The 25546-nt window shown below is 31.3% G+C and overlaps 1 protein-coding gene across 7 annotated transcripts; it reads left to right on the forward strand.

Moving 5' to 3' along the window:
- On the forward strand, positions 1-24845 carry LOC143048511 (polycomb protein SCMH1-like). Of its 7 annotated transcripts, XM_076222204.1 has the most exons (13): positions 1-85; positions 3589-3664; positions 5185-5255; positions 6095-6341; positions 7049-7137; positions 7697-7940; positions 8683-8874; positions 9438-9638; positions 10018-10194; positions 11834-11980; positions 18939-19084; positions 19732-19806; positions 19864-24845. In XM_076222204.1, exons 2-13 carry the CDS (start codon positions 3592-3594, stop codon positions 19909-19911), a joined length of 1710 nt encoding a protein of 569 aa, XP_076078319.1. In that variant the 5' UTR covers positions 1-85; positions 3589-3591; the 3' UTR covers positions 19912-24845. The 7 variants fall into 7 exon arrangements, with proteins under 7 accessions (XP_076078319.1, XP_076078317.1, XP_076078321.1 ...); XM_076222202.1 differs by having other exon boundaries at positions 19732-24845; XM_076222206.1 differs by having other exon boundaries at positions 11849-11980; positions 19732-24845.
- Positions 24846-25546: the final 701 nt, after the last annotated feature.

The raw sequence follows: 25546 nt of genomic DNA on the forward strand, positions 1-25546 counted from the left end.
CATCACAAAAATGGCGCATTTTGTTGAAGATGTTGATCGATGAAAATGTTTTTTAGATTTGTTTAATGTGACAGCCCATAAATTGGTAAAAACCGTATATCTTCTAACATAAAACAAAATATTATATCTTCAATTACTGACAAATTGTAAACAGAGAAAGGGAAACACAAAAAAAGTCCGGCAAAGTAAAAAGTTAAAACAAATTATCCGGTTTGTTTACATAAGTTCTATATTTACATGTAGAACTGAAAGTTACTGCTCATTATTCAGGAAACTTCATTTGGGAAACCATAAGGAGTAACAAAGATTTCATTTTACATATGCTTTTAATTTTGTGGGAAAACACAAATTGTTTGTAAATTGTTAGTTTCTGATACTCATACTGTCATATTAACTATTTATCTACTGTGACAAATAATTCTGTATGTTTGTTATGCTTTTGTATATACATGAATACCTGATATAAAAATTCTTAGATTAAGGTTGTCCTTATCAGAAATATAAAGTTAAGAGATGAAAAAGTATTGGTTACCTCCTTTTACTTTTACTTTTTTGAATTCTTTGAAGAATGGTGTGTAGCTATAGCCTCTTAATACTTCATGGCCATTTACCCCTTTTATCATTGCTTATGTCAGTAACTGACAAATCTGTGAACATTTATAAATGTGTAATTGCATAGACCGATACATGTACACCCTCTGTTAAGAATTTGAAGAAACATGAGCAGAAATGTTTGTTTGTTTATTACAAGGAACATGAACGCTGAGTGAATATTATGAAAAATAACGAAGCAGGAAAGTGAGAAATATAAATATTAATAATAACCTACACTAAACAAGGAGATATCCTTATAACAATAGACGTATTTACACTTGTATGCAAATTTGTCCGCCATTACATAAAATCACACAGGTTCCTGTAAACTTTGACATAATTCAAAACATTTGACGTCACAACTAAAAAGTGATTGTTGCTTGACGTCAAAAGGTTAGTCGGAGGTAATATAAGGTCATTCGGAGGCGAAATACAGCTAAAGACCAAAATTGAAAATATGTTTATAAACATGTATAAGAGGGCCATTTAGCCTAATTAGGAAAATATAATTTTGGTGGTGCTCTGAACACAAGTCTTTGTGCAATGGGCATGTACAACAATGTACATGAAACTTCACTAGATACAAATCTACATGTACATGTATACACAGATATATATATACACCATATTTATCTAAGAATACACCTTATCGCTATTTGTCTGCCATTACTGGATATCACAGTGTTGTCCCCAGGATTTTTTTAAGGCGCAAAATTCAAGGGCGCGTAACTCTTTTTTTAGAGTGAACTTTTGTGATCTGAAGCAATCAGTCATTAATCCATGACATGCAATATGAATTATAATGCAGAGTATTTAATAATGAATTACAAGAATATATATATATATATATATGAAATAAATTGATTTTAAACACAAAAGTTATTTATAAGCTAAAATACAAATATTCATCTCTGTACTCTCTGCTACTTCTAGGGATAATGTTTCAAGATAGTGTTATTTTGTTGGACAGTCTGTTCGTCAATTTTGTCTTTATCCTCTTTAGGGTTGAAAACCCCCTCTCACAATAACTTTTGCTTATACCCCCTTTAACATTTGTAAGCCATGAAAACTCAGTCAGCCACTTGTCATTGAAACCAGAAACATGGTGCTTGCTGTTATCACTTGCTAAAAACTTTAGCTAGGTTGAGATTAGAAGCAATGACATCTGCTTATACTGACAGTGAAGAGGAAGGTGTATTCCCCTTTTCATTAGAAGTCATTAGGCTAAAAAAAAAACTTCTACTTCCATCATCTGCCTTTTGTTATTTGCAGAGAACCTGTTCATTCAGAATTAATAAAATCGTATATGGTTAATATATTTGATCATATTTGGTATACAACTTTTTAAAACAAAAATATGTTAATGAACAGCTGACAAGTTTCCGTAGTTTTACATTACGCTTCCGTGTGTATTATTGTTAAAACCTATCTCTGGCAGGTAGATATAAACGAAACTTTGCAAGTTTTTTTAAAGTTAAGACCATTGAAATTATCAACTAGTGACATTATATAGAAGCTGCAGCAATTTCGTACCCGTGTTGATTGTCACATATTTCCCGACGAACGGAATTTTACCTACGATTTTCATTGATCATTTTATTTCTAAAAACACGACAGTTTGAGACAATTTACCTTGCAAGTAACATTTTTTCACTTTATATTAAAATAAATCACTTCTCTTTATCTTTAATCAAAGTTTATTTTATTTTTTTCAATTACAAATACTCTCATTCATAATTTTCATCGCAAATATCTTTAGCAATGTGTATTCAAATTTATCACGTGTATTCATCACGTTCATTGGTCGTGTTAAAATAGATTCTTCTTCTCTACCAATGAAAAAATTCGTTATTTAAATGGTCAAGTGATCACACACTCAACATGCTCAATGCGTAAATACAATGTATTTGCGATCTATTTCTTCAATTTCTGCACTGAAGTTTTTATTTTTTTTAATTTTCTTCTACAAATATCTATCTTCTTGATGATCATGTACGCTATTACATGATAACATAGTCCGATAAGGCTGAGATAAGCGTGGCTCAGGTAAAACTATTTATCAGTTATTGCGTAACACTGACCGATCTCTCAGCGGTGATCAGCAACTTGACAATTTTAACCAACATTTATAATGAAAATGTGAAAATTAACACGCTGCGGGATCAAGTATTAAGGGACAGCGGACAATTAAGACGCTGCGGGATCTTTGAAAATATTATGAAGGCGCTGCGGCACCGCAGCGTCATATCGGCCTGGGGAGAACACTGTATCACACAGGTTCCCGTAAAATTTTGACGTCATAAAGCAAAATATCTGACGCCACAATCGTGACAATGGAAAAGTGATTGTTGTTGACGTCAAAAGTTCAAACGGCCTGGTCAGCCGGGATTAGCGATAAGGTGTATAGGCAATGAAGGGCAATATTTTAGCAGTTGTTTTTGTCTGAACTCTCCAATCATGCCAATGTTCCATGTAGAAAAGCCCAGCAGCTTTTTTGGGTCCACTAGCGTTTTTTACTGTAAATAGTGAAGTTAAACCGACTTTCCATTCACTGCTGTCTAGCACCTTCTTTTACCCACACACTTAAATAATAGTCACCTTCCTTCAAACAATGTATAAAAAAAAAATTAATTTATTATCAGTTTGTTATTTACTGAATATTTTTGGTTTTACTATAAATGTAATTATATGACTAAAATGAGGTCATGATAAGAAATGGGCGATTTGTACACATGTATTTTGTTAAATAAATGCTAGCTAATAACTGGTGATCAAACTTATAATTAGAATTCTATGCATAATATAAAAAAAGATATGATTAATACATCAACATGATCAATTGAGACAAATATCCACCAGAGTCCAAATGACCTGGATGTTAGCAACTATACATTCAAGGTCACTGTACAGCTGTCAACAAAAAGCAAAATTCATACCATATTGTCAACTTACTAGATGAATTGCAAGATAAATATGTAAAATCTTATATTTTAGTTGATGTTCATGAGAAGAAGTAAAAGAAATATGTCAGTTTCTCCACAGAGTAAAGGACTGGTTTCAACTCACTTAGGTAAATATGTCAGTTTCTCCACAGAGTAAAGGACTGGTTTCAACTCACTTAGGTAAATATGTCAGTTTCTCCACAGAGTAAAGGACTGGTTTCAACTCACTTAGGTAAATATGTCAGTTTCTCCACAGAGTAAAGGACTGGTTTCAACTCACTTAGGTAAATATGTCAGTTTCTCCACAGAGTAAAGGACTGGTTTCAACTCACTTAGGTAAATATGTCAGTTTCTCCACAGAGTAAAGGACTGGTTTCAACTCACTTAGGTAAATATGTCAGTTTCTCCACAGAGTAAAGGACTGGTTTCAACTCACTTAGGTAAATATGTCAGTTTCTCCACAGAGTAAAGGACTGGTTTCAACTCACTTAGGTAAATATGTCAGTTTCTCCACAGAGTAAAGGACTGGTTTCAACTCACTTAGGTAAATATGTCAGTTTCTCCACAGAGTAAAGGACTGGTTTCAACTCACTTAGGTAAATATGTCAGTTTCTCCACAGAGTAAAGGACTGGTCTCAACTCACTTAGGTAAATATGTCAGTTTCTCCACAGAGTAAAGGACTGGTTTCAACTCACTTAGGTGAATATGTCAGTTTCTCCACAGAGTAAAGGACTGGTTTCAACTCACTTAGGTAAATATGTCAGTTTCTCCACTGTGTGAAGAATAAACATTTTCTGTCCTTGTTAAAAAAAAATAATAAAGAGAAATTTCTATATATAGTTTTAGATATTGATGAGGATGTTGACTTGTTTATAGATGAAAATTTTCCTGATTTTCATTAGAGTTATATACTTCCTCTTGGCAATGTGTTGGAGGACAGGGTGAATTTTTTTTTCTCTCTTTAAACAATGTACATCTATTCAATCTTGGTATAATTGACCTCTACATATAATTGTATCTTGGTATAATTGACCACTGTATATATATGTACTGCTAGTATATATTAAGGATCATTCTTTAGTTTGTACCACATGATGATGTTTAAATTTGGTAAGTCCAATAAGAGTTAATGCCACTGTTATTAGGGTGGTAATTGGGATAACTTCATTGTGAACAAGGGTAAAAAAATTGCCTGATTGGTCACCTCTCCCACAGAGGACTGGTCAATCAAAATTCAGGTTTCCTGAAGAGTTTGTAGTGAGTTAGGACTTCAGGCCCTCATAATACATGTAATAAGGAAAAAGTGATTACAGGGAGGGACTGAACTATTCTAGTTAGTTTGCCCCCTAGCATGACAATTAAGGAAAATAACTCCAACTACAATTTTGTTGATTGACAATTTTCTGGAAGTACTGGAAATTTCTGTTTTAATTAACTACCAACCAGAACTAAGTATATCTTTGATGTTATAAGAAATTGTCTACACTTACAAATATGATTGTTCTTAATATGCCTAAAAATACAATATTTCACTGAATTGACTGGTAGGCAAACAACAATCAACCAAACTTATCAAAAAACTTCATATTATATTCAAATAAGGATGATGATTTATGTGATTGAAAATAAAATGTTTGCCTATTTCAGGAGGTTTTGATTGGGACCAGTATTTGAAAGACTGTGAAGCAGAAGCTGCACCTCAAAGTTGTTTCAAGCAGGTAATTAAGAGATATTACAAGATTAACTTGATACACAAACAAAAATATTGTTACAGTAGGAGTACTAGTAAGTACCATATATTAAATGAATGTGAATTGGCATCCCAAAATATAAAATCTTTCAAACAGATCCAAATTCATTTTTCTGTTTCTATCAAAGATGGAAACAAAATAAACCTTAATTTAGATACTGAAGGTTGCAATTTGTAAATAGACCTTAATCTCAAACCACGCCTCTCTTGGGGAGATTTAGAATATTCATAGAAAATTAATTTTGTTTACATACTTGTTCCCTGTTATGCTCTCTGTTTTCCATCTCATAGAGACATAACTTGGGAATGTTATCATTTAATAAACATGTGCATATTGTTTACCTTGAAATCTGTGGTAACCCTTCATTCGAGGTAGGGGTATTTAAAAAAATTGGTATTAGTTTAAACTCTGAAAAGTTCAGGGCATATAAACGTTGAAAATATGCAGCACCGCCCTATATTTTGACCTTTGAAAAAAATTGTAGTGCATATGAACTTTCAATTCTAGGATAAGATTTTTTTCAAAACTTCATAGTAAAAGTGGTACAGTTTGAGCCTTAACAGGAGTTCCTATGGGAAATTGCATTGTCAATATTTACAGAATTGCAACTTGAAACTAGCTATAGTTTATGCTGCATTTTCAGTGAGTGAGTGTATCTTTAAAATCTTTTAACAGTGCTGTGTATTTAAGAAATGTGTTTTTTTAATACAATTTAGCAGTGACAAATCTTCCTACTTAGTTTACAATTAGTATACTTTAATTATATAATATTTCCTTCTATATTCAGTAGTGTAAACTTTTCACAGGTTTCCTTTCAGAGTGTAAAACTATCTGATAATGAGTTCCAAGTTAATATGAAGATAGAAGCTGTGGACCCTAGGAATCTGACGTCAATATGTGTAGCCACTGTTGTAGGAATGATTGGACCTCGGTTGAGACTTCGGTTGGATGGCAGTGATAATAAGAATGATTTCTGGAGGATGGTTGATTCATCGGATTTACATCCTATTGGTTACTGTGAGAAACATGACGGTCTCCTACAACCACCATTAGGTTTGTTAATACACTTATAAGAACTACAAATTATTAATATTAAGAATCAACCACAAGCTCTACAAAGCAATTAAAATTACATAAGATAAGATTCTTCTAAGAAAGAACAAGTACAGACGCCTACGGCCAATCTTTCTTCCCGAGGACCATCAGAGATTGGAACAACCTACCAACATCGGCAGTTGAGGGATTCAGAGCTGCCCTAAAGGCATGCTTTGAAAGGAAGTAGGAAACACCAGTTGTATATAATTTTAATTGTGTATTATTGCGAATGTTTTAAATGTAATTTGTAAATAGCCAAGAGAGACCTTTCTGTGTTGCCCGACACTGCATAAAGTTTTTGCGCTTAACCAATTACATTCAGTTTTGAATCCCGTTCCTCATGTTCCTTACCTGAAAGAAGAAGAAGATGATTTAGATACTTTCTAGTCACATCAGTAGACAGCAAAGGAGTTCATTAATGTAGGACATAGATATTTTGTTTTTAAAGTTTCTTAAAAAAAATGATTATGAATTAAAGCAATTGTTACATTGAATTCTTTCAAAATATTTGATATTGCCTATTTGTCAGAATTAGTATTTCTCTTGAATTAACCAAATTCTGTTGAATAGAATTTACTATATAGCTATAAACTTGTGAATTGTGAAATGATAAAACCTCTCCAGAGAATAGAAAAGGTCATTTAAATGTTTAATGTAAATTTCAGGCTTCAGAATGAATCCCTCCTCATGGCCATCATTCCTACAGAAAACACTTACTGGAGCAGTTGTGGCACCTGACAGTTGTTTTAAAAAGGTAATTTTTGTTCAGGAAATCTCTTTGTGTGATTCTCCATTTGGTCTTTATAATGCTCTCATGTGTTCAATTATTGCCATATTTTTATTAAACTAATATCATAGGTTTATACCATCTATGTCTTGGACAAGTTCAAATATCAGTGCTGATAAACAAAATGAAAAGAGCTATATATATATATATCCCTTGGAAATATGAATTATACAGAAAATTGCATTGTAGGTTACAAGAAAGTTATTGTTTACACAATGGTAGCCTTTTTTGTAAGCTATCTCACATGTACAGTTTTTGCAAGATTTTTTATCAAATTATACCAAAGCTTTATATGAGGCAATGTATTTAACAGTTTCAAAAATCATTGTTGATCAACAATTCTTTAAAGAGTTATGTTACTTAGAAACATACATGTATTATATTGAAAATTGTATTGCATTTGGTCTCAAGCCTTCAATTCTCTCAGATAAATAAAAAAAAATATTAAAGAACAAAAATATGCTTTTTTTTAGTTATTGCCCTTGGACAGATAAAATATGTGCAATTTATTATTTTTATTTCACAGGAACCATCTACTCCAAAAAATAATGAATTTAAAATTGGTCAGAAATTAGAAGCTGTTGACAGAAAGAATCCCCAGTTACTCTGTCCTGCTTCTGTTGGTGCTGTCAATGGTGACCAGATACATGTGACATTTGATGGATGGAGGGGTGCGTTTGATTATTGGTGTAGATTTGACTCCAGAGATATATTTCCTGTTGGATGGTGTAATGCAAGTGGTCATCCTATACAACCACCAGGACAGAAAGGTATTTATCGTAAACATCATAAACCTTATAAAGAAGATTCCTAGGGAAAACACTGATTATGTGCTTTGATGGAGATTGATGAAGGTTATCTATGGCAAGGAAAAAAAAAGAGGCTGTATGTTCACTTAGCATGCACAAGACAAGATAGGAGCATGGAAAAGACAGCTCAGGGTCATTTTTACACATGATTAAATGTGGTATTTCAATTAATATACACATACTTGGTTTACGCATGGCTAACTAGGTAATTTCAGAAGCACAATTCCCCTTAAGGATGCCATTAGGTGAGGTTTTGGAATTTTGTGTCAGATGTTCAAACTCCTTGGTGTTTTTCCATACAATACAAGGTATTTAGGTAAAATGTTTTGCCCCATAACACCTATTTATCTTTTAATATAAGACTTAATAGCTCATTAAAGCTCATTTGACAAAATTTAAGAAGATTCATGATTTTTTTTCTTTTGATTTGAGACCCAAATAATACCAATGCAAATATAAGGTGAAAGTCAGAGTCAGCCTTTTCCAGCCATATTTTATAAATCAAATATCTTGAGAAGGAGCTCTATGACCTATCAATATTTTTAGCTTGTTTTGATCCTTAAATTATACTCTCTTAGCTTATAGTGTCAATTTTGAATTCTTCATTTATTTATTTAATTTCACCTGAGATCACCCAAGTACATCCTTAACTGCTTAGACATGTTTATTTGTCATTGATTTATTTCTTCGCTTTTCTTTTTAGGTTCTAGTAAATATAAAGGAAACAGAGGTGTTAAAGAATCCACACCAACTCCCTCACTTCCAAGTCAGAGTGGATCCTCCCCCTGTCCTAGTCCTAATCAAGATAAAACCCTGCCCATGTCTCCTAAGAAGGAACCAGAGTCAGCTGTACAAGTCACAGAACCAGACACAAGTTCTCCTAGTCTTACAACAGGTAACCAGATATTTCACTCAATCCATGTAATAGACAGATGTATTTCTTATGACACTTATGTAATACTAGTGAATGTTGCTAGTATGAATCAAACAAAAAATGTGGAGAAATCAACAATGTGACAGCAATCTAACAAAACAAGTTAAGAGAAAGTAAAGACATTTTACAGTCTTTATTGATGGCAATTTGTAAGCACCTAGTTTGTTAAGTATCCTCTTAATCACTTTATTTTTTAAAAAGGTACGAAATATGAATGCAATAAGAAAACATATCTCTATGGAAAAGGAGGAAAGTGTGTCTTTAAGTAATAAAAAAAATTAATATCACATATTAAACAAAAATATTTAAAACAAATATTTGAAAATTTTGCTATTTGATTTTAATAGAAGGAGTCTTATTTACAGCAATTAAGCCATGTGATAATTACAACCTAATTTTATAAAAAGGCTAAAATGAAACTGGAACAAAACACCAAGGATTATTTTATCATCTGGGTTAATAAACCTGCATAGTCAGTTAACAAATATATCATTTTATGTTGATGTCTTATTGAATTATTTCAGTTTGTGTATTTGTTAATCACAATTGTTCCTGTGGAGGTTACTTACATCCCAGGAAAGTTAGTCATCTCCCAAGTCAGTATGGACCAGGGGCTATTGCCAAGGTGATGAGGGAAGTGGCCCAGGCCTGTATAGATTGTGCCTTGCAGGAAAAACAGGTGTACAACATGATGAGAGAGGGGAGTGGAAAAGTTATTGTCACAGGTATGTTTGATTCTGTGTACTAGTATTCACACTATGATTAGTGTACAATGTCGGTAAAATTGAGAAAAAGTTGTGCTACTTCCTTTCTTAAAAAATGTGTCAAAAACTATTGATTTTTGGAGGAACAATTTCACATTACTTTTGTATGTGCTCTTGTTATTTGACAAGTTTTTAAAGTTTTTAGTTAACATGATGGAATCAGTTATTGGTAATTATTGAAAACATTTTACAAGATCTACTGGACTTTTAGGCTGACATTATATGCTGCAAATTCTAAAAAAGAGATTAACTTTCATATTAGATATACAATGATAACTGCACATATTAGACATTGTTAGATATTCTCAATTCATGAATTTCAATTTATTTTTAAATTAAGCAAATCAAGGGAACAAAACACATACAAAACGACTGCCTCCTGTAGAGAGGTTATCCACATTATGGAGGTTTATAGAGAGGATGCTGGAAGAATTGGGGTGCTGTGAAAACTTATTTACTAGTCAACCATTGCATGGTAGCTGTCCAAAGTGTAGTCGCAGTGGAAATCCTAGATCTGGTAGGTAAACTTATGTGTCACTGAACAAAAGGATAGGGAGATGTAATGAGCCCTGAATGGGCAAAAACGTAAAAAAAGTTGTACAGTGTTCTCCCCAGAAATTTTGGATAGCATCACATTTTGCATAAAAAAAAATAACTGTATTTTTTTTAATGTCATTTAACGCGTCGCGTTGATGCTCTATTTCCTTTATATGTTTTAGTTTATATTGTTCAATTCATAACTGAGAATACAATTAAACTATAACCACAAAAACAGTTGTTTCAGTTTATGTTTTCTTTATTCATTTATAGTTACAGAATTATTTTTTTCCTTTTGTGCCAAACAAAAATAAATATGTGGTTTCAGTTACCCAACAATAAGTCAAATGAATGGATGGTTCATCATACCTACAGTGCAACCTGTATATATACAAAACTAAATATCTAGTACACAAAATTAACTATTTTTTATATTATACTAAGTCATGTAAGTAAAGATAAAGTAGCAAAAGTAGCAAAAAAAAATCAATTTAAAAACTTTTTTTTTTCATGTTTATGAAATTCATTGTTTCATGGCACTCAATGAATAAGTCCCAGTAGGTTATCTTTACATTAAAATGATATGTATTTTTAACAAAGTTATCTAACAAATAGTCTGTTAATGCGTAGATTTCTCTCTTGGTATATTTTTTGCTGTCTACTGTCCATCTGTTGTCATTATCGTGAAAATGCGGATTTTTGTCATATCTCGTCCGGTTCCTATCCGTAGTTTACACAAAAATGTGCAATGGCGGCCGTAGAAAAATTTACGAAAATGAGTCCGAGAATAAACATTGTTTGACAAGAGATTGTGAATGAATAAGACGCTTTTAATACATTAAATGGATTAAATATAAACTTAAGCCAATTATGATAACTTTTTAAAGAAGTATCAAACTTATTTTAGCTGTAAACCAAAATTCTCCCTCTCGTATTACCGGAAGAGAAAGAAAGTAATTTTTGGAGAGTTGCACAAATAAACGATCTTTTAAAAAAAAAATAATAATCGTTTCAAGCTTTGAAACTTATTAATACAAAACGTAGATTTCGAATTGTTTTGTGATTGCATTTTTCCATGTCGAAATGGGTGATTGCAGTCATGTCACACGTGTCAGCTTGGGATATTCGCATCCAAACAGTTATCACCTTGAGGGCAATTAACACCTAGCTATTTAATCTCTTAATTGCCTATAGTGTCCGACTTAAAGGGATTACAATTAAAGGTGATATAATTTTTATGATCATAATCGATAAAAGATGAAATTTCGAAATTGAGGACAGGTAAAATAGCATCTTCAAAATAATTATAGCGTCGCGGGAATTATTATAGCATCACGGTGAAAAAATATAGCGTCGCGGTACCGCGACGCTAAAACGGCCTGGGGAGAACACTGTTGTAGATCTACAAAGTTGTCATAATATGATCTTTAATGTTTAAACTCAAAACCTTTTCATTTAATAATATGAATATTATTTTGTTGCAGAAGTGAACGCTGTTTTTTTTTAAAATTCATATGTAATGAAAGCAAGTGACACTCTCTTATGCTATAAGTTATCTTTTCTACCAGAATTGGATTTGTTGGAGAAAAACAGTTTTTATATGAAAACATTTATTTTAGTGTTCAACTTTACAGAAGAAGAATTAGAGAATAGAACAGCAATAAACAAAGCATTGAAACGACGATGGTCAACAGAATCGACAGATAGTATGAAAATAAAAAAGGCTGAACAGAAAATACGCAGATTCTCAGCATTTGAAGCTGAAGGTAAATAAATATAATATGTTGTGTAAAATTATTAATCTCTTTGACTAGAATAAGTTATTTTTTTACACATGATTATGCTCCACTTATTATGTCCCGCTTAAGGGGGCTCGCAGGTCTAAATCAATTTTTATACGACCGCAAAATTTGAAAAAATTTTCGTCGTATATTGCTATCACGTTGGCGTCGTCGTCTGCGTCGTCATCGTCGTTGTCGTCGTAGTCCGAATACTTTTAGTTTTCGCACTCTTAACTTTAGTAAAGGTGAATGGAAATCTATGAAATTTTAACACAAGGTTTATGACCACAAAAGGAAGGTTGGTATTGATTTTGTGAGTTTTGGTCCCAACATTTTAGGAATTAGGGGCCAAAAAGGGCCCAAATAAGCATTTTCTTGGTTTTCGCACAATAACTTTAGTTTAAGTAAATAGAAATCAATGAAATTTAAACACAATGTTAATGACTACAAAAGGAAGGTTGGTATTGATTTTTGGAGTTTAGGTCCCAACAGTTTAGGAATTAGGGGCCAAAAAGGGACCCAAATAAGCATTTTTCTTGGTTTTCGCACCATAACGTTAGTATAAGTAAATAGAAATCTATGAAATTTAAACACAAGGTTTATGACCATAAAAGGAAGGTTTGTATTGATTTTGGGAGTTTTGGTCCCAACAGAATAAGGGGCCCAAAGGGTCCAAAATTAAACTTTGTTTGATTTCATCCAAATTGAATATTGGGGTTCTTTGATATGCCGAATCTAACTGTCATGACTGTGTATGTAGATTCTTAACTTTTGGTCCCGTTTTCAAATTGGTCTACATTAAGGTCCAAAGGGTCCAAAATTAAACTTAGTTTGATTTTGACAAAAAATGAATCAGTTAGGTTCTTTGATATGCTGAATCTAAAAATGTACTTAGATTCTTGATTATTGGCCCAGTTTTCAAGTTGGTCCAAATCGGGGTCCGAAATTAAACTTTGTTTGATTTCATCAAAAATTGAATAAATGGGGTTCTTTGATATACCAAATCTAACTGTGTATGTAGATTCTTCATTTTTATGCCCCACCTACGATAGTAGAGGGGCATTATGTTTTCTGGTCTGTGCGTCCGTCCGTCTGTCCGTTCGTTCGTCCGTCCGTCTGTCCCGCTTCAGGTTAAAGTTTTTGGTCGAGGTAGTTTTTGATGAAGTTGAAGTCTAATCGACTTCAAACTTGGTACACATGTTCCCTATGATATGATCTTTCTAATTTTAATGCCAAATTAGAGATTTTACCCCAATTTCACGGTCCACTGAACATAGAAAATGATAGTGCGAGTGAGGCATTCGTGTACTGAGGACACATTCTTGTTGGTCCTGTTTTCAAATTGGTCTACACTAAAGTCCAAAGGGTCCAAAATTAAACTTAGTCTGATTTTAACAAAAATTGAAATCTTGGGGTTCTTTGATATGCTGAATCCAAATGTACTTAGATTTTATATTATGGGCCAAGTTTTCAAGTTGGTCCAAATCAGGATCTAAAATTATTATATTAAGTATTGTGCAATAGCAAGTCTTTTCAATTGCACAGTATTGCGCAATGGCAAGAAATATCTAATTGCACAATATTGTGAAATAGCCAATTTTTTTTTAATTAGAGTTATCTTTCTTTGTCCAGAATAGTAAGCAAGAAATATCTAATTGCAAAATATTGTGCAATAGCAAGATTTTTTTTTAATTGGAGTTATCTTTCTTTGTCCAGAATCAACTTAAATCTTTGTTATATACAATATACAATGTATATTCACTTTTTACTACCAACTGATAAATTAAAATAATCTTTACCATTCAGTGATAACAAGCAGTTTTTTTACATCTTAATATTTTATGATGTATTTAAATGAGTAGTTATTGTTGCAAACTCCATTAGAAATTTTAATTGAGATTAGTTTTGGAATAAGGGAAAGGGGGATGTGATTAAAAAAAATTGGGTTCAATTTTTCTCATTTGAAATATCATAAATAAAAAAGAAAATTTCTTCAAACATTTTTTTGAGAGGATTAATATTCAACAGCATAGTGAATTGCTCTAAGAGAAAACAAAAATTTTAAGTTCATTAGAACACATTCATTCTGTGTCAGAAACCTATGCTGTGTCAATCACAATCCAAATTTAGAGCTGAATCCAGCTTGAATGTTGTGTCCATACTTGCCCCAACCGTTCAGGGTTCAACCTCTGCGGTCGTATAAAGCTACGCCCTGCGGAGCATCTGGTTGTATCATATCATAAAGTAATAACTAATAGTGAAATAGATAAAATTTGTTACGACAAAAAACAAATGTTTAATTTTTTGCTGAATTTTTTTGTACCCACGAGCCTCCTTAAGGACATTCTGTTTTTAAGTCTGTGTATCTGTCAGGTTGTCCATCTGTCTGTCCCACTTCAGGTTAAAGTTTTTGTTCAAGGTAGTTTTTGATGAAGTTAAAGTCCATTCAACTTGAAACTTAGTACACATGTTCCCTATGATAGGATCTTGAATTAGAGTTATGACCCCATTTTCAGGGTCCATTAAACACAGAAAATGATAGTGGAAGTGGGACATCCCTGTACTATGGACACAGTCTTGTTTTATATTATAGGATTAAACACATTTTTTCTAGAGGTTATTGATGTGTAAACCGGGGCGATTAACTAACAAACTGTTCGGACTTTTATGTAAAGTTTGTGAGTAAGAGACCCGGTTTTCACATCAATAACCTCTAGAAAAAATGTGTTTAATCCTTATAATTCTTCAGCCAAACATACGCCATTATTAATTTACATTATTTGGTTCCCGGCTACTATATTTACCATCAAAAGCACAATGGCATGTCGTAACTAAGGAGTACGCTGCCATCTTCACTTTCTAAAAACCATAAATGTCCGATAAATGCAACAGAATTTAAAATGAAATAGCACCTACCTCAAAAACTTCATTTTAATTAGATATTATCCGAATTTGAAGCGTACATGTTACGAAATAATCTTTCCCTTGAAAACTTTCATTCGTGTGACGTCATGTTTTGCCATGACGTAAATTCACCAAATCCTTCATGAAATTTCACGGAATTTTATTAAAATTTTATTTTTATACATTTTCGAAGCTTTAGGGCATTTATTTTATTTCTTTTTTTTTTGTTATATATGCATTAGAATAGAAACAACTGGTATGCAATTGTTTTATTTTCTCAATTTGCTGAAAATCCCAGTATCCTAGCAAGAATGTGTATCGCGCATGAATAGATTACGAAAGTAGTTTCGCAAACATGGTTTATCGAAGTGTAAACCAAGATAAATATTCTAATTGACCAATCCAATTCAAGTATTTATAGATATGCAAATGATATAAGAATTATTATGATTTACAGCTTTTACATTAAGGCTAGCAAGACAAATCTTTGTTTGGCTTGCTTGCTTTGTTTGTATCAGTGTTTGCTCAAGCATGGTAATTAAGATAGGCGGGGCTTCAGCTTGTATACATCATACTTAGATTGTATTGGACGTTATGTCTGAGGTTAAGGACATTTAATTTTAAAACATCACATGACAAATATTCTCACATGTTTTCTCACCTGTAAAATACAATAATTTGTCAATGAAAGAAAAATATAAACTTTTTTCTTGTATGAGACTGAGAAACTGGCCTTCAACATTATTTGACCTAATATTGTTTTTATAACATATCAATCTATTAGTTCAGTCAGCTATTTCCATGTCTGTCCTTCGATTATGCAACTCGAGAAAATATTCCAAAATGGGAAACAATTGTATCGAAAAGAGAAAATCGAGTGCACCTTTTTTATGTTAGGGTGTGTTTGAGATGAATATTTTGTCTTGAAAATGTACAAAACAAGAGTATTTGATGCATCATCTCGCTATCATTTTATATAGCAAAGCTACAGGTTGACTTTATAACATAAAAGAAATCACAGTACTAAAAGATGAAATATAGGGTCAAGTGAAATACCTATCCAATGGATCACAAAATCAGAGTAGGTGTGTTCGAATAGCTATTTTACTAAAAGTGCTTGACGAGTCTTTAAGCTGGATCGCTGAAAAAAAATTGTCTTCCGTGTCTGTATTGTATATTTACAGGTAAGGAAACATGTGATGTTTTAAAATTTAGTGTCCTTAACCTCCAACATAACGTCCAATAAAATTTAAGTATGATGTATACAAGCTGAAGCCCCGCCTATCTTAATTACCATGCTTGAGCAAACATTGATACAAACAAAGCAAGCAAGCCAAACAAAGATTTGTCTTGCTAGCATTAATGTAAAAGCTGTAAACAATTGAGAAACAATGCAGCTCACAATGAGAGTAATTGTGTTGCTGTCAACCTATCACTAGAGAGGCATTTGAATCACTTATGGTGACTTTTTGTACCATTTAAGTCACACTTTATGTTAATCTGCATCTCCTTGGAAATGACAAATTTCATCCAAAATCCAAAATTACACAGATTCTTCTACAAGACATGAAGTTGAGAACTTGCTAATTTAATTTTTCATCAAGGTGAATTTGGGCGGTCCAACGATTTACAGAAAAGAGCGACGATTTACAGAAAAGAACCGAAAAGAACCGAAAAGGACCAAAAAGAACCGAAAAGGACCGAAAAGAACCGAAAAGAGCATACATATAAATTTTTATTTAATATATATACACCAATTTTTCCCCCTCGTAATAAAGGAATGTATAGTTCAAATTTATTTTGAACATTTATAGAGATATGTAGACTTACAAAAAAAGTTAGATTTCCCTGTATCAGATTAAGGCATTTAAATATTTAAAAAAAAATCAAAATGTCATTTCCTTGCTTTAGAAAATAGAATTGTAAAAAACATTTGAAAAAATTTCAATTCCTGCTACATGTAAACCATGTCAAACTTTAAGATGTTCCTGGTTCGTTTCAATTTCTTAATTCAATTTACGGTATAAAACGTTGGGCTACATGTGAATAAAAGGAGATAAATCAATAAAAAAAAATACATCATTATCTACATATTATAAATGTTGTGCACATCACAGTCATTTCATTTCGTCTTTCAGGAAATATAGATAAATGAATAGCGCACCCGCTTTCGGTATAATTGATAACTGTTTACTCTTTTATAGGTATAGTCTAGATTAAAGGGTGTGAAAAAGTTAATGGCCTGTTGATTTCTAATAATTTTATCTTATAAACCATTTAAAACAGCTATGTACATTAGCGAAACGATGTCAGATGGTGATAAAATAAATGTTGGCCTGTGCTAGTATATGTATCTATAGAGAAACTTGTGCATGGAGATAGCGGGACTTTTCCTTGAAGAATTCAAATCCTTGACACCTGGTTTAACGTGTCAAAGTAACAATTAATGTGTTTTCATTTAACATGTAAGATCAGGGTAGGAAGGGGGTACCTTAATGACGTATAACGGTAAATGTTAACCAAAGATAATTTTTAATGAATGACGATAACATGTACACTTTCTTTTAGACGATAAAAAAAATCAGCTGAATTTGACGAATCACGCTATTTTTTCCCAAAAATAACGGTAACGATAATTATTTAAGACATCGGACGAATCACGATAAGGATATTTTGACGAATCACGGTAAAAAATTATACATTTGACGCTTACGGTAGCCGAAAATGACCGTTTGACGCCTGACGGTAAAGGGCATTACCTCCCTCATGTAATACACATACACAAACACAAAAAAAAAGAACGAAATATTCGTATTTATTCAATAACTACTGTAAAGTTTTCCGTCACGATATTTTGTTTTATTTTGTTTTTTGTCCGATTGTACGAATGTCCGTGTTATTATATATTCACTGATGAATGGAATATATATACACATTCCAAAAAAATATATATAAGGAACTGTTGTAATGTTCGAAATGAATTAGCGACCGAGATTGGACAAAATAATGACACTTAGCTTATAAATACAATTAACGTAGAACGATTGTTTGACAGTAATAAATATCTTATATGTTCTTGTCTGTTCTATGTTTTCTATTCCATAAGTTAGGCATCCGACCCGACCTATAATTTTTCACATGTACAGTAAGTTATTATATGTAGTCCTGTCGCAGTATAAGGTTTAAAAACCTAATAATAAACTTTTGTCAAAAATATCCTTTCATTTTTAATAGACTTAAATAATTTGCAATTTGCTAATTTTCTTCGATTACAAAAAACGTTGATCTCCTTTTCGGTTCTTTTCGGTCCTTTTCGGTTCCTTTTGGTCCTTTTTGGTCCTTTTCTGTTCTTTTCTGTAAATCGTCGCTCTTTTCTGTAAGTCGTCGAACCCGAATTTGGGGTTTCTTATACCAATGTAAGATATTTGTTAATATATCGATATGTTTATGACTGTACAAAATACATCAAAAATTTCACATATTCATCTTGAGAACATAATGCATCTCTTGACAGTAATGTAGGGGTTTCTCACACCAAATTTTACTATGTTGTCTATTAAGGAATTGATAACTGTTTCATGCTCTATGTAAACTACCGGTAATTATAACTTCAATAGTTCATAGCCTTTTACAGCAGATCCTTATATTGTTGACAGGGCTAAATAGGGCTAAATAGTGTTTGATATTAAATGTTTAAAAAAAAAATTACCCTGCATTAATCTCAACCAAATCTTTTCTCTATAACGGTGATGCTGTCCAAGTGATTAAGTATTTAAGTAGTCTCTCTACTAGCCTGTCAACACTAAGATGAGTTCAAGCTCATGGCAGGTGTGTTTGAATCCAGGATTGACAGTTTTTCATGTCTAATGTATGTTGTTTTATTAGGGTCCTTCAGCTTTCTCCACCAATAAAAGCTTGCTGTCATGATGTATCAAAGAGTGCTGAAAACCACCAACAATGTACTATAAATTAAAAAAATATTGACTACTTTCTACCTGAAATTTCAAATATAATTTTGTATGTCAATTTTTTATTGCAGCAAGTTCAACAACATCAGATACTAAGCCAGTAATTCCACAGAAACTTTCCTCCGATCCGACCCTGTGGACCATAGACGAAGTAATACAACATATTACTGAAACAGACCCTGCCCTCAATACTCATTCAGACCTCTTCAGAAAACATGTTAGTATACCTCTGGAGTATATATATTAAAAAGTTATGACAAATTAAAATGTAATACCAAACACAAACCGTATATCTGGTAACAGTCATATATCTGCTAGTCTCTTCTGATGGTTAAAAATTAAGAACTGAGATAGTTAAAAATTCTCAGACTTAAGGAATTAACTGTTACAAGTACAATTTTACGTGTGACATAGGGATTGTAGACTGTAAAACAGATGTTGGTAACCTTCACATCCCAAATTAATGGTGGCATATCTTCAAACACATTACTGTTTTTTTGTTTTTATAATGGGATACTAGTAGAAGGTTGGAAAGAATTTAAATTACTCAGAAACATCGACTGCTACAGTGCTTCAACCTTCAATCAAACAGTTGGTAGCAGACATCATCCAATCAAAGATGATGTAACATATCATATGGCACTAGAATGATTGTTTTACACAATGTTCTCCTTTTTGAGAACATAATTCATCACTTGATGGCAGTGTGGTATGATTAAAAGTACAATTGATGATAAAAGATAATTTTACAATTTGAAATAAGAGAGAAGTATATAATCGGTGAAATGGCTTTTTAATTGTAAATCATATTGTATCCTTTCTTTCGTAATCAGATTTCATTAAATTTTATAATTTTATTTCCAGGAAATAGATGGACGTGCATTTTTGTTATTGAACAGTGACATGATGATGAAATATCTTGGACTTAAGTTAGGACCAGTGCTTAAACTATGTAACATTGTAGAAAAGCTAAAACACAAAAGATAATCTGGACCCGTGCTAAAACTATGTAACATTGTAGATAAGCTAAAACATAAAAGATGATCTGGACCCAAACCTGTTGATAACACTGCAAAGAAAAGATATTTTAATATAAGTCATAGATATCAAGCATTGTGCAAGCAAAATAGATAACAGACTCATAGATGGAGTCTTTCAACTTTGCTGTCTTTTGGTATAGGTTTATATGATGTAAATATCAGTCTAAGAAATCCTCCTCCTGAAGGTTAACGTTTCAAAACCAAAATAACTTGATCAACTAGATAATAAACCTATCCATTGTTTATGTAATCATTAATTTGGATGACATTGTGTATGTTTTTGTTAATGTGGACTTTATCCATGGGTACTGCGTAATTGTTATGAATAGTTATCATGGTAATTATTAATGTCTCTTTAATGTTTGAATGTATATTTTTTAACAACATCTGCTTAATACTTGCAGGCAAGTTCTATTTACATGATGATATAAACACTTTTGTGAACAAGATTACAATTTGTATTTCATCTTAGATGCAGTACTACAGCAAAAGTAGTTATTCAATTGGTGCTAAAATAATATTTCTTGTTATAATGTAAAAAAATATTGCCTTTGTAGAGTTTTTTCATGAAAATACAACATTTTAGTGATAAAAATTGCTTTGCTTTATATAATTATAAAAATCTTCTGCAAACATGGTGAACATTGGAAAATTGTGATATCAATTGAATAACAATGATTTTTTCTTTTGAAAATAACCAGGTATTCACAATTTGAAAATAATGTAATTATACAAACTAGGTTTGTTGCAAGATAAAGATAAAAAAGAGAATGTAACAAAATAATGGGATTGAATTGTATTTCAATTAAAGAAGACTAAATGAATTTCACTTGGATGGATGAATACCTCAGATTAAAAGATGTAATTTGTGGTTGATTAAAAAAAAACCAAGGAAAACAAGGAAAAGAATTTCGTTAGTAGTTTAGGTTCTGTATACACTGACATTTTTCCACAAAAGGACAGATTCTTGAATATTGAGACTTGATTTATCACAATTCTTTATTTCAATCATATTTTTCCAGACAACAATGTTATGACATGTTTTACTGTAGATAGTAACTAAGGTTACGACATGTTTTACTGTAGATAGTCACTAAGGTTACGACATGTTTTACTGTAGATGGTCACTATGGTTGTGTATTTATGTGATATAACTGTATATAGGGCTTTTTACCTTCTATATGTATATAATAATTCAAAGATGAATTTTGTTAAAGCTGTCTAATAATCAAATTAACCGTAAAATCTCATTTGAATAGAAAAAATTGTGTCTTGCTAGGTTTTTGTTAGAAATTAAAAAAAAACAGGGCAAAGTTCAAATACTGATATGCAGATGTTACTAACATTGTTTTATGATATAAGTCCTGAGTTTACAGGTTATCCATAGTTTATATAAGACAGGTTTTGCTGTACATTTACATAATGTTATTTCCTTCATCAGTTCCTACATTTCATTAACATAATAAATTTAAAAAAAAGAAAGAAAATCATTTGGCAAATAAAATTGCTAACCTGCTTGGTAATTTTAATCTTAATCTTTGTTATTACCAATTTAGTGCTTTTGAATGCTTACTTAGCACTTGACCATTGTATATACTATTATCTGTATGCACTTGTTTACTTGTACTTGTATATATTTGTTAGTATCTCTTTCTTTTAAGTTTGTAATTTTTGATGTTGCTATTATTGTACAGCTGCCTTATTATGTTGCTATTTTACCAATATTGGTAGCTATGGTACCATGGCTCTTTGATATGGGCCTTAAGATATTTTTTTGGATAATATAAGTACCATAGAATTTAAAAAGAATGCAGGACCATAAGACCTAGGGTTCTGCAGCAACCCTATTGAATAGTACTGTCATCTTTCATTAAATAGTGAATCAGTTTTAATCATGTTCATTTTAAAGAAGGTGTACTTAGTTAAAAAAAAAAAAATAAAAAGTGATAATTTAAGTTATATGGTTGGTTATTGACCCCCCCCCCCCCCGGATCTAAAGAGGGTTAGTAAAATCTATAGGGGATTTGTAGGGGGTCAGTAGTGACTATAACTAATTTATCACATGCTGGACCTTTCCTGCTGCATTTTGTAGAAAAATAATCAATTATCTACAGCAACATCAGTAGATGATGTAACCATTAACAGTAGATGTGACTTCCTGAAACCCCTATGAATTTACTTACCCCCTACAAATCCATAGGGGGTCACCATGTGACAAGGTTTAACCAATCACAACTTAATAATTTACCTGGGGCGCGATAATGAAATATAAGTGTACATTCCATTTGGATATATTGTCTATATTTGTGCAGGGTCATTTTGACTTCAATTGTATTTTTTCTATTTGTTGTAGTATACTGAAGCATCAAAAGTATTTGAGGTTGTACCCCTTGCAAATTTTAAGGTGGTACAAAACACTACAGGGAGATAACACTTAAATACAGCTAAACATTTTAATCATCATCTTATATTGTTAAGGAAATATTTTGCTTTTTAAGAGTCAAAATGCTATATAACCTTTTTTTTTACGATAATGTGTGTTAAAGTGTTTGGATATTTTTTTTTATACTTATGCTAAAGTGTAAATATTTTGTCAATTTTTTTTATGAAAATTATACAAGTCAAATTAATTTAAGTCAAGTTGTTTTGTACCACCTTAAATATGTGTACAAATTAATTTAATAATATGAAAATTTGCAATGTATAAGGAAACATATTAGCCAACAAATTCTGTGAAAATAGATACCTACTTTTACATTACAAAAATCTGTATAAAAACATTAATATCCATCTAAAGGCATAACAAATATTTTACTTCTTAAAAATTTCAAATACAATTTGATTTTAAATAAAAAGAAATTGATGAAATTTCAATATAATAATGTGTGTTCAGAACACTGAAAGAAAATATAAAACATTTTTTTTTAGCTATGTGAAATGCAAGTGATTACAGCACATCATGAGATAGTGCTATCATTTGAAGCTTTCAAAATCAGCTTTGGACTCTTAATGTACCCTTTATGTAAACTCATGACATTATTTAAATTAATCATACTGCTATCATTTCATATATTTCCTTATTAATAGTTTATAATATAAACTACAAATATTGGAAATGCTTCAAAATTTTAATTGGGTTTCATAAGATACTTAATTTTGTACTTTTAAGCTAATAAATTATGTTAAATAGAAACTTTTTCAAGAATTTTTGAATTTATATATATTGATTTGATTTAAAACGGAAAAATGAATTAATAAAATGTGTATAGACCTTAATGAATTTTAGTGTACAAAGTGTTGCTTTTATTTTATAGGAAATCTACAAGTTTTTCAATATTGTATGTATTGTGATTTTTAAACCAGCTATATATTTTTGCTCTTTATTTATTAGTGTGTATGCTACTTGTATATGCAATGTATTTGATAGTCTTTTAATTTGACTTGGAAATAACAAAAACAATGTCTTCAACTTTGATGACAAATAATGAATTTTGATATTGATTTGTGTGTTTATATTTTTTTTCATTTAATAATAACTGAATTCTGTTAACTTTTAACCAAAAATCTGCTATTAACAGGGGAGCTAACTTATGACAGACCAATAATTTGCATAGAAATTTTAAAAATCGTTTTCTTTAGACATCATGATGAGTACACAATATCTCATACCAGCATGCTACACTTTATAAGTTATCATTTTTAAAGGGAATGTAAAATTTAGCCACTATTAAAATCCTTTTACACACAATTTTTCACATAAAGTGCTACAAATATGAAAAATTGTGTTTATTGAAAAAATGTTAAATTTGTCCATGGATTTCATATGTTATATTTCTTGATCATCTTGTTTAGTCATATTCACATAAAATTCAAATGTAATCATGACTATAATTGTAATATGATTCACTGTACATTAAGCATCCACTAGTCAATCAGTCATTCATTCAGTGTAACCATTTACATTTGTACATTTTATCATGTTATATTGCATTCAGTTTCTACCCAGAATTCCACATCATTTGCTTGATTTTTAAAAGACGATAATTTTGCAACATGTGTTATATATTTATATAAGAAAAAAACACCCATATCTATCTCATTTTTCATTGAAATGCTGTTCATAAATTCTTTTAATAAGGATTAAAGTAACTTTTTAATCAAAAAAGATTTCTAAAATTAATCTTTAAAATATTTTTAGCATCAGTTATGAAATTAACTATTTTGCAGGGTTGTTGATTAACCTTAAAATATGTAACTGGTTAAATTTAAATAATTTAATTTTGGATTTATGACAGGTTTTCTAATTGGTTGAAAGTTTTTTATCAACTCATAAACTTAATAATGTCATGTGAACATGATGTAATCAACATTTTTTCATTATTTACTCTGGAATTTAGAATCAAATTTTAAGGAATGATCAATATTTTTTCTAACGATTAAAAAAAAAAAAATGTGGTGCACACTATTAAATAACCTGTTACATGTCTTTTTAGTGTGCACCACAATTTTTACAGTCATTCCTCATAAAATTGTGAATTTTGGGTCCACAATGCTCTTCAAATTCAAATTTTAACTTTTTTGATTCAATTGTCACTAATGAGTCATTTAATTAGGGACACAAAGCTCTGAATTATAAAGAATTTAAAATATAATGGGAATCTCAACTTGAATATTTGTTAAATATCTTTTTGTTTTTATAGGAGGGTAAATTTAAACCCCTCAAAATCACCCTGACTACTGGTGTGGCTTATGATTGAAAACAAGATGTCCACATATTTAAAACCAATAACTGTAGAATCAGTTTAAACAGTCTGACCGTATACATTTGTTATTCGTTACTTTATACTACTCTATGCAAGTGTTAAGCTATATCTGTTGTTGATACCTTGTACAGTGTTATAACTCAGTGTTGTCATCCTAATAAAGGAATTCAATCAGCTGCTTTACTTGTCATATGATAGAAAAGCATAGGATATTGGGGATCCGTCCATGATACAGTACACGGACTGCAAAAATTGTACAAAAAGAAAAGGAACAGTGCTTTAATTGCTGTTCTTCATATAAAACTATTAAAAGTCACAGTGAGGTCATCAACATATAGCAAAAATACTCTCACCGCCCTGCAAGACGCCCCCTGACACAGCAAAAATACTCTCACCGCCCTGCAAGACGCCCCCCTGACACCTGTTTTAGTAGAATTTATATAGCTTATTTTTCAAGAGTGACAAAAGAATACCATCACAGGTTTTTGGAAGAATTTTTTGACTAAATACTTTTGATTATTTGATAAAAATATTTTCTTTAGATGTACTTGGCATTCATTCAACCCATCATTTTTTTTTTGTTCATTAAAAGTAAGGAAAAAAACAATAATTATAATTTTAATTTTCCAGTTTAACCATTCATGACATTATTTTCATGATTTGATGATAACAGTATTATATAAGGGATGCCAAACTGTCTGTATTTTTTTTTTATTTCCATGCATAGAGGGGTATTGTACATATAATACTGCTATTGTTAAATCTAAAAGACTTTGAAAGAATGTGTTCAAAAGGGGAAAATAACTTAAAATACTAAAAACAGTTTTCACTTCACTCCTCACACCCAGTGCATGAGATACCAAGATTTTTTGACTG

The sequence above is a fragment of the Mytilus galloprovincialis genome, chromosome 10 (assembly GCF_965363235.1).
Source record: "Mytilus galloprovincialis chromosome 10, xbMytGall1.hap1.1, whole genome shotgun sequence".
In the NCBI taxonomy this organism is placed as follows: Eukaryota; Metazoa; Mollusca; class Bivalvia; order Mytilida; family Mytilidae; genus Mytilus; species Mytilus galloprovincialis.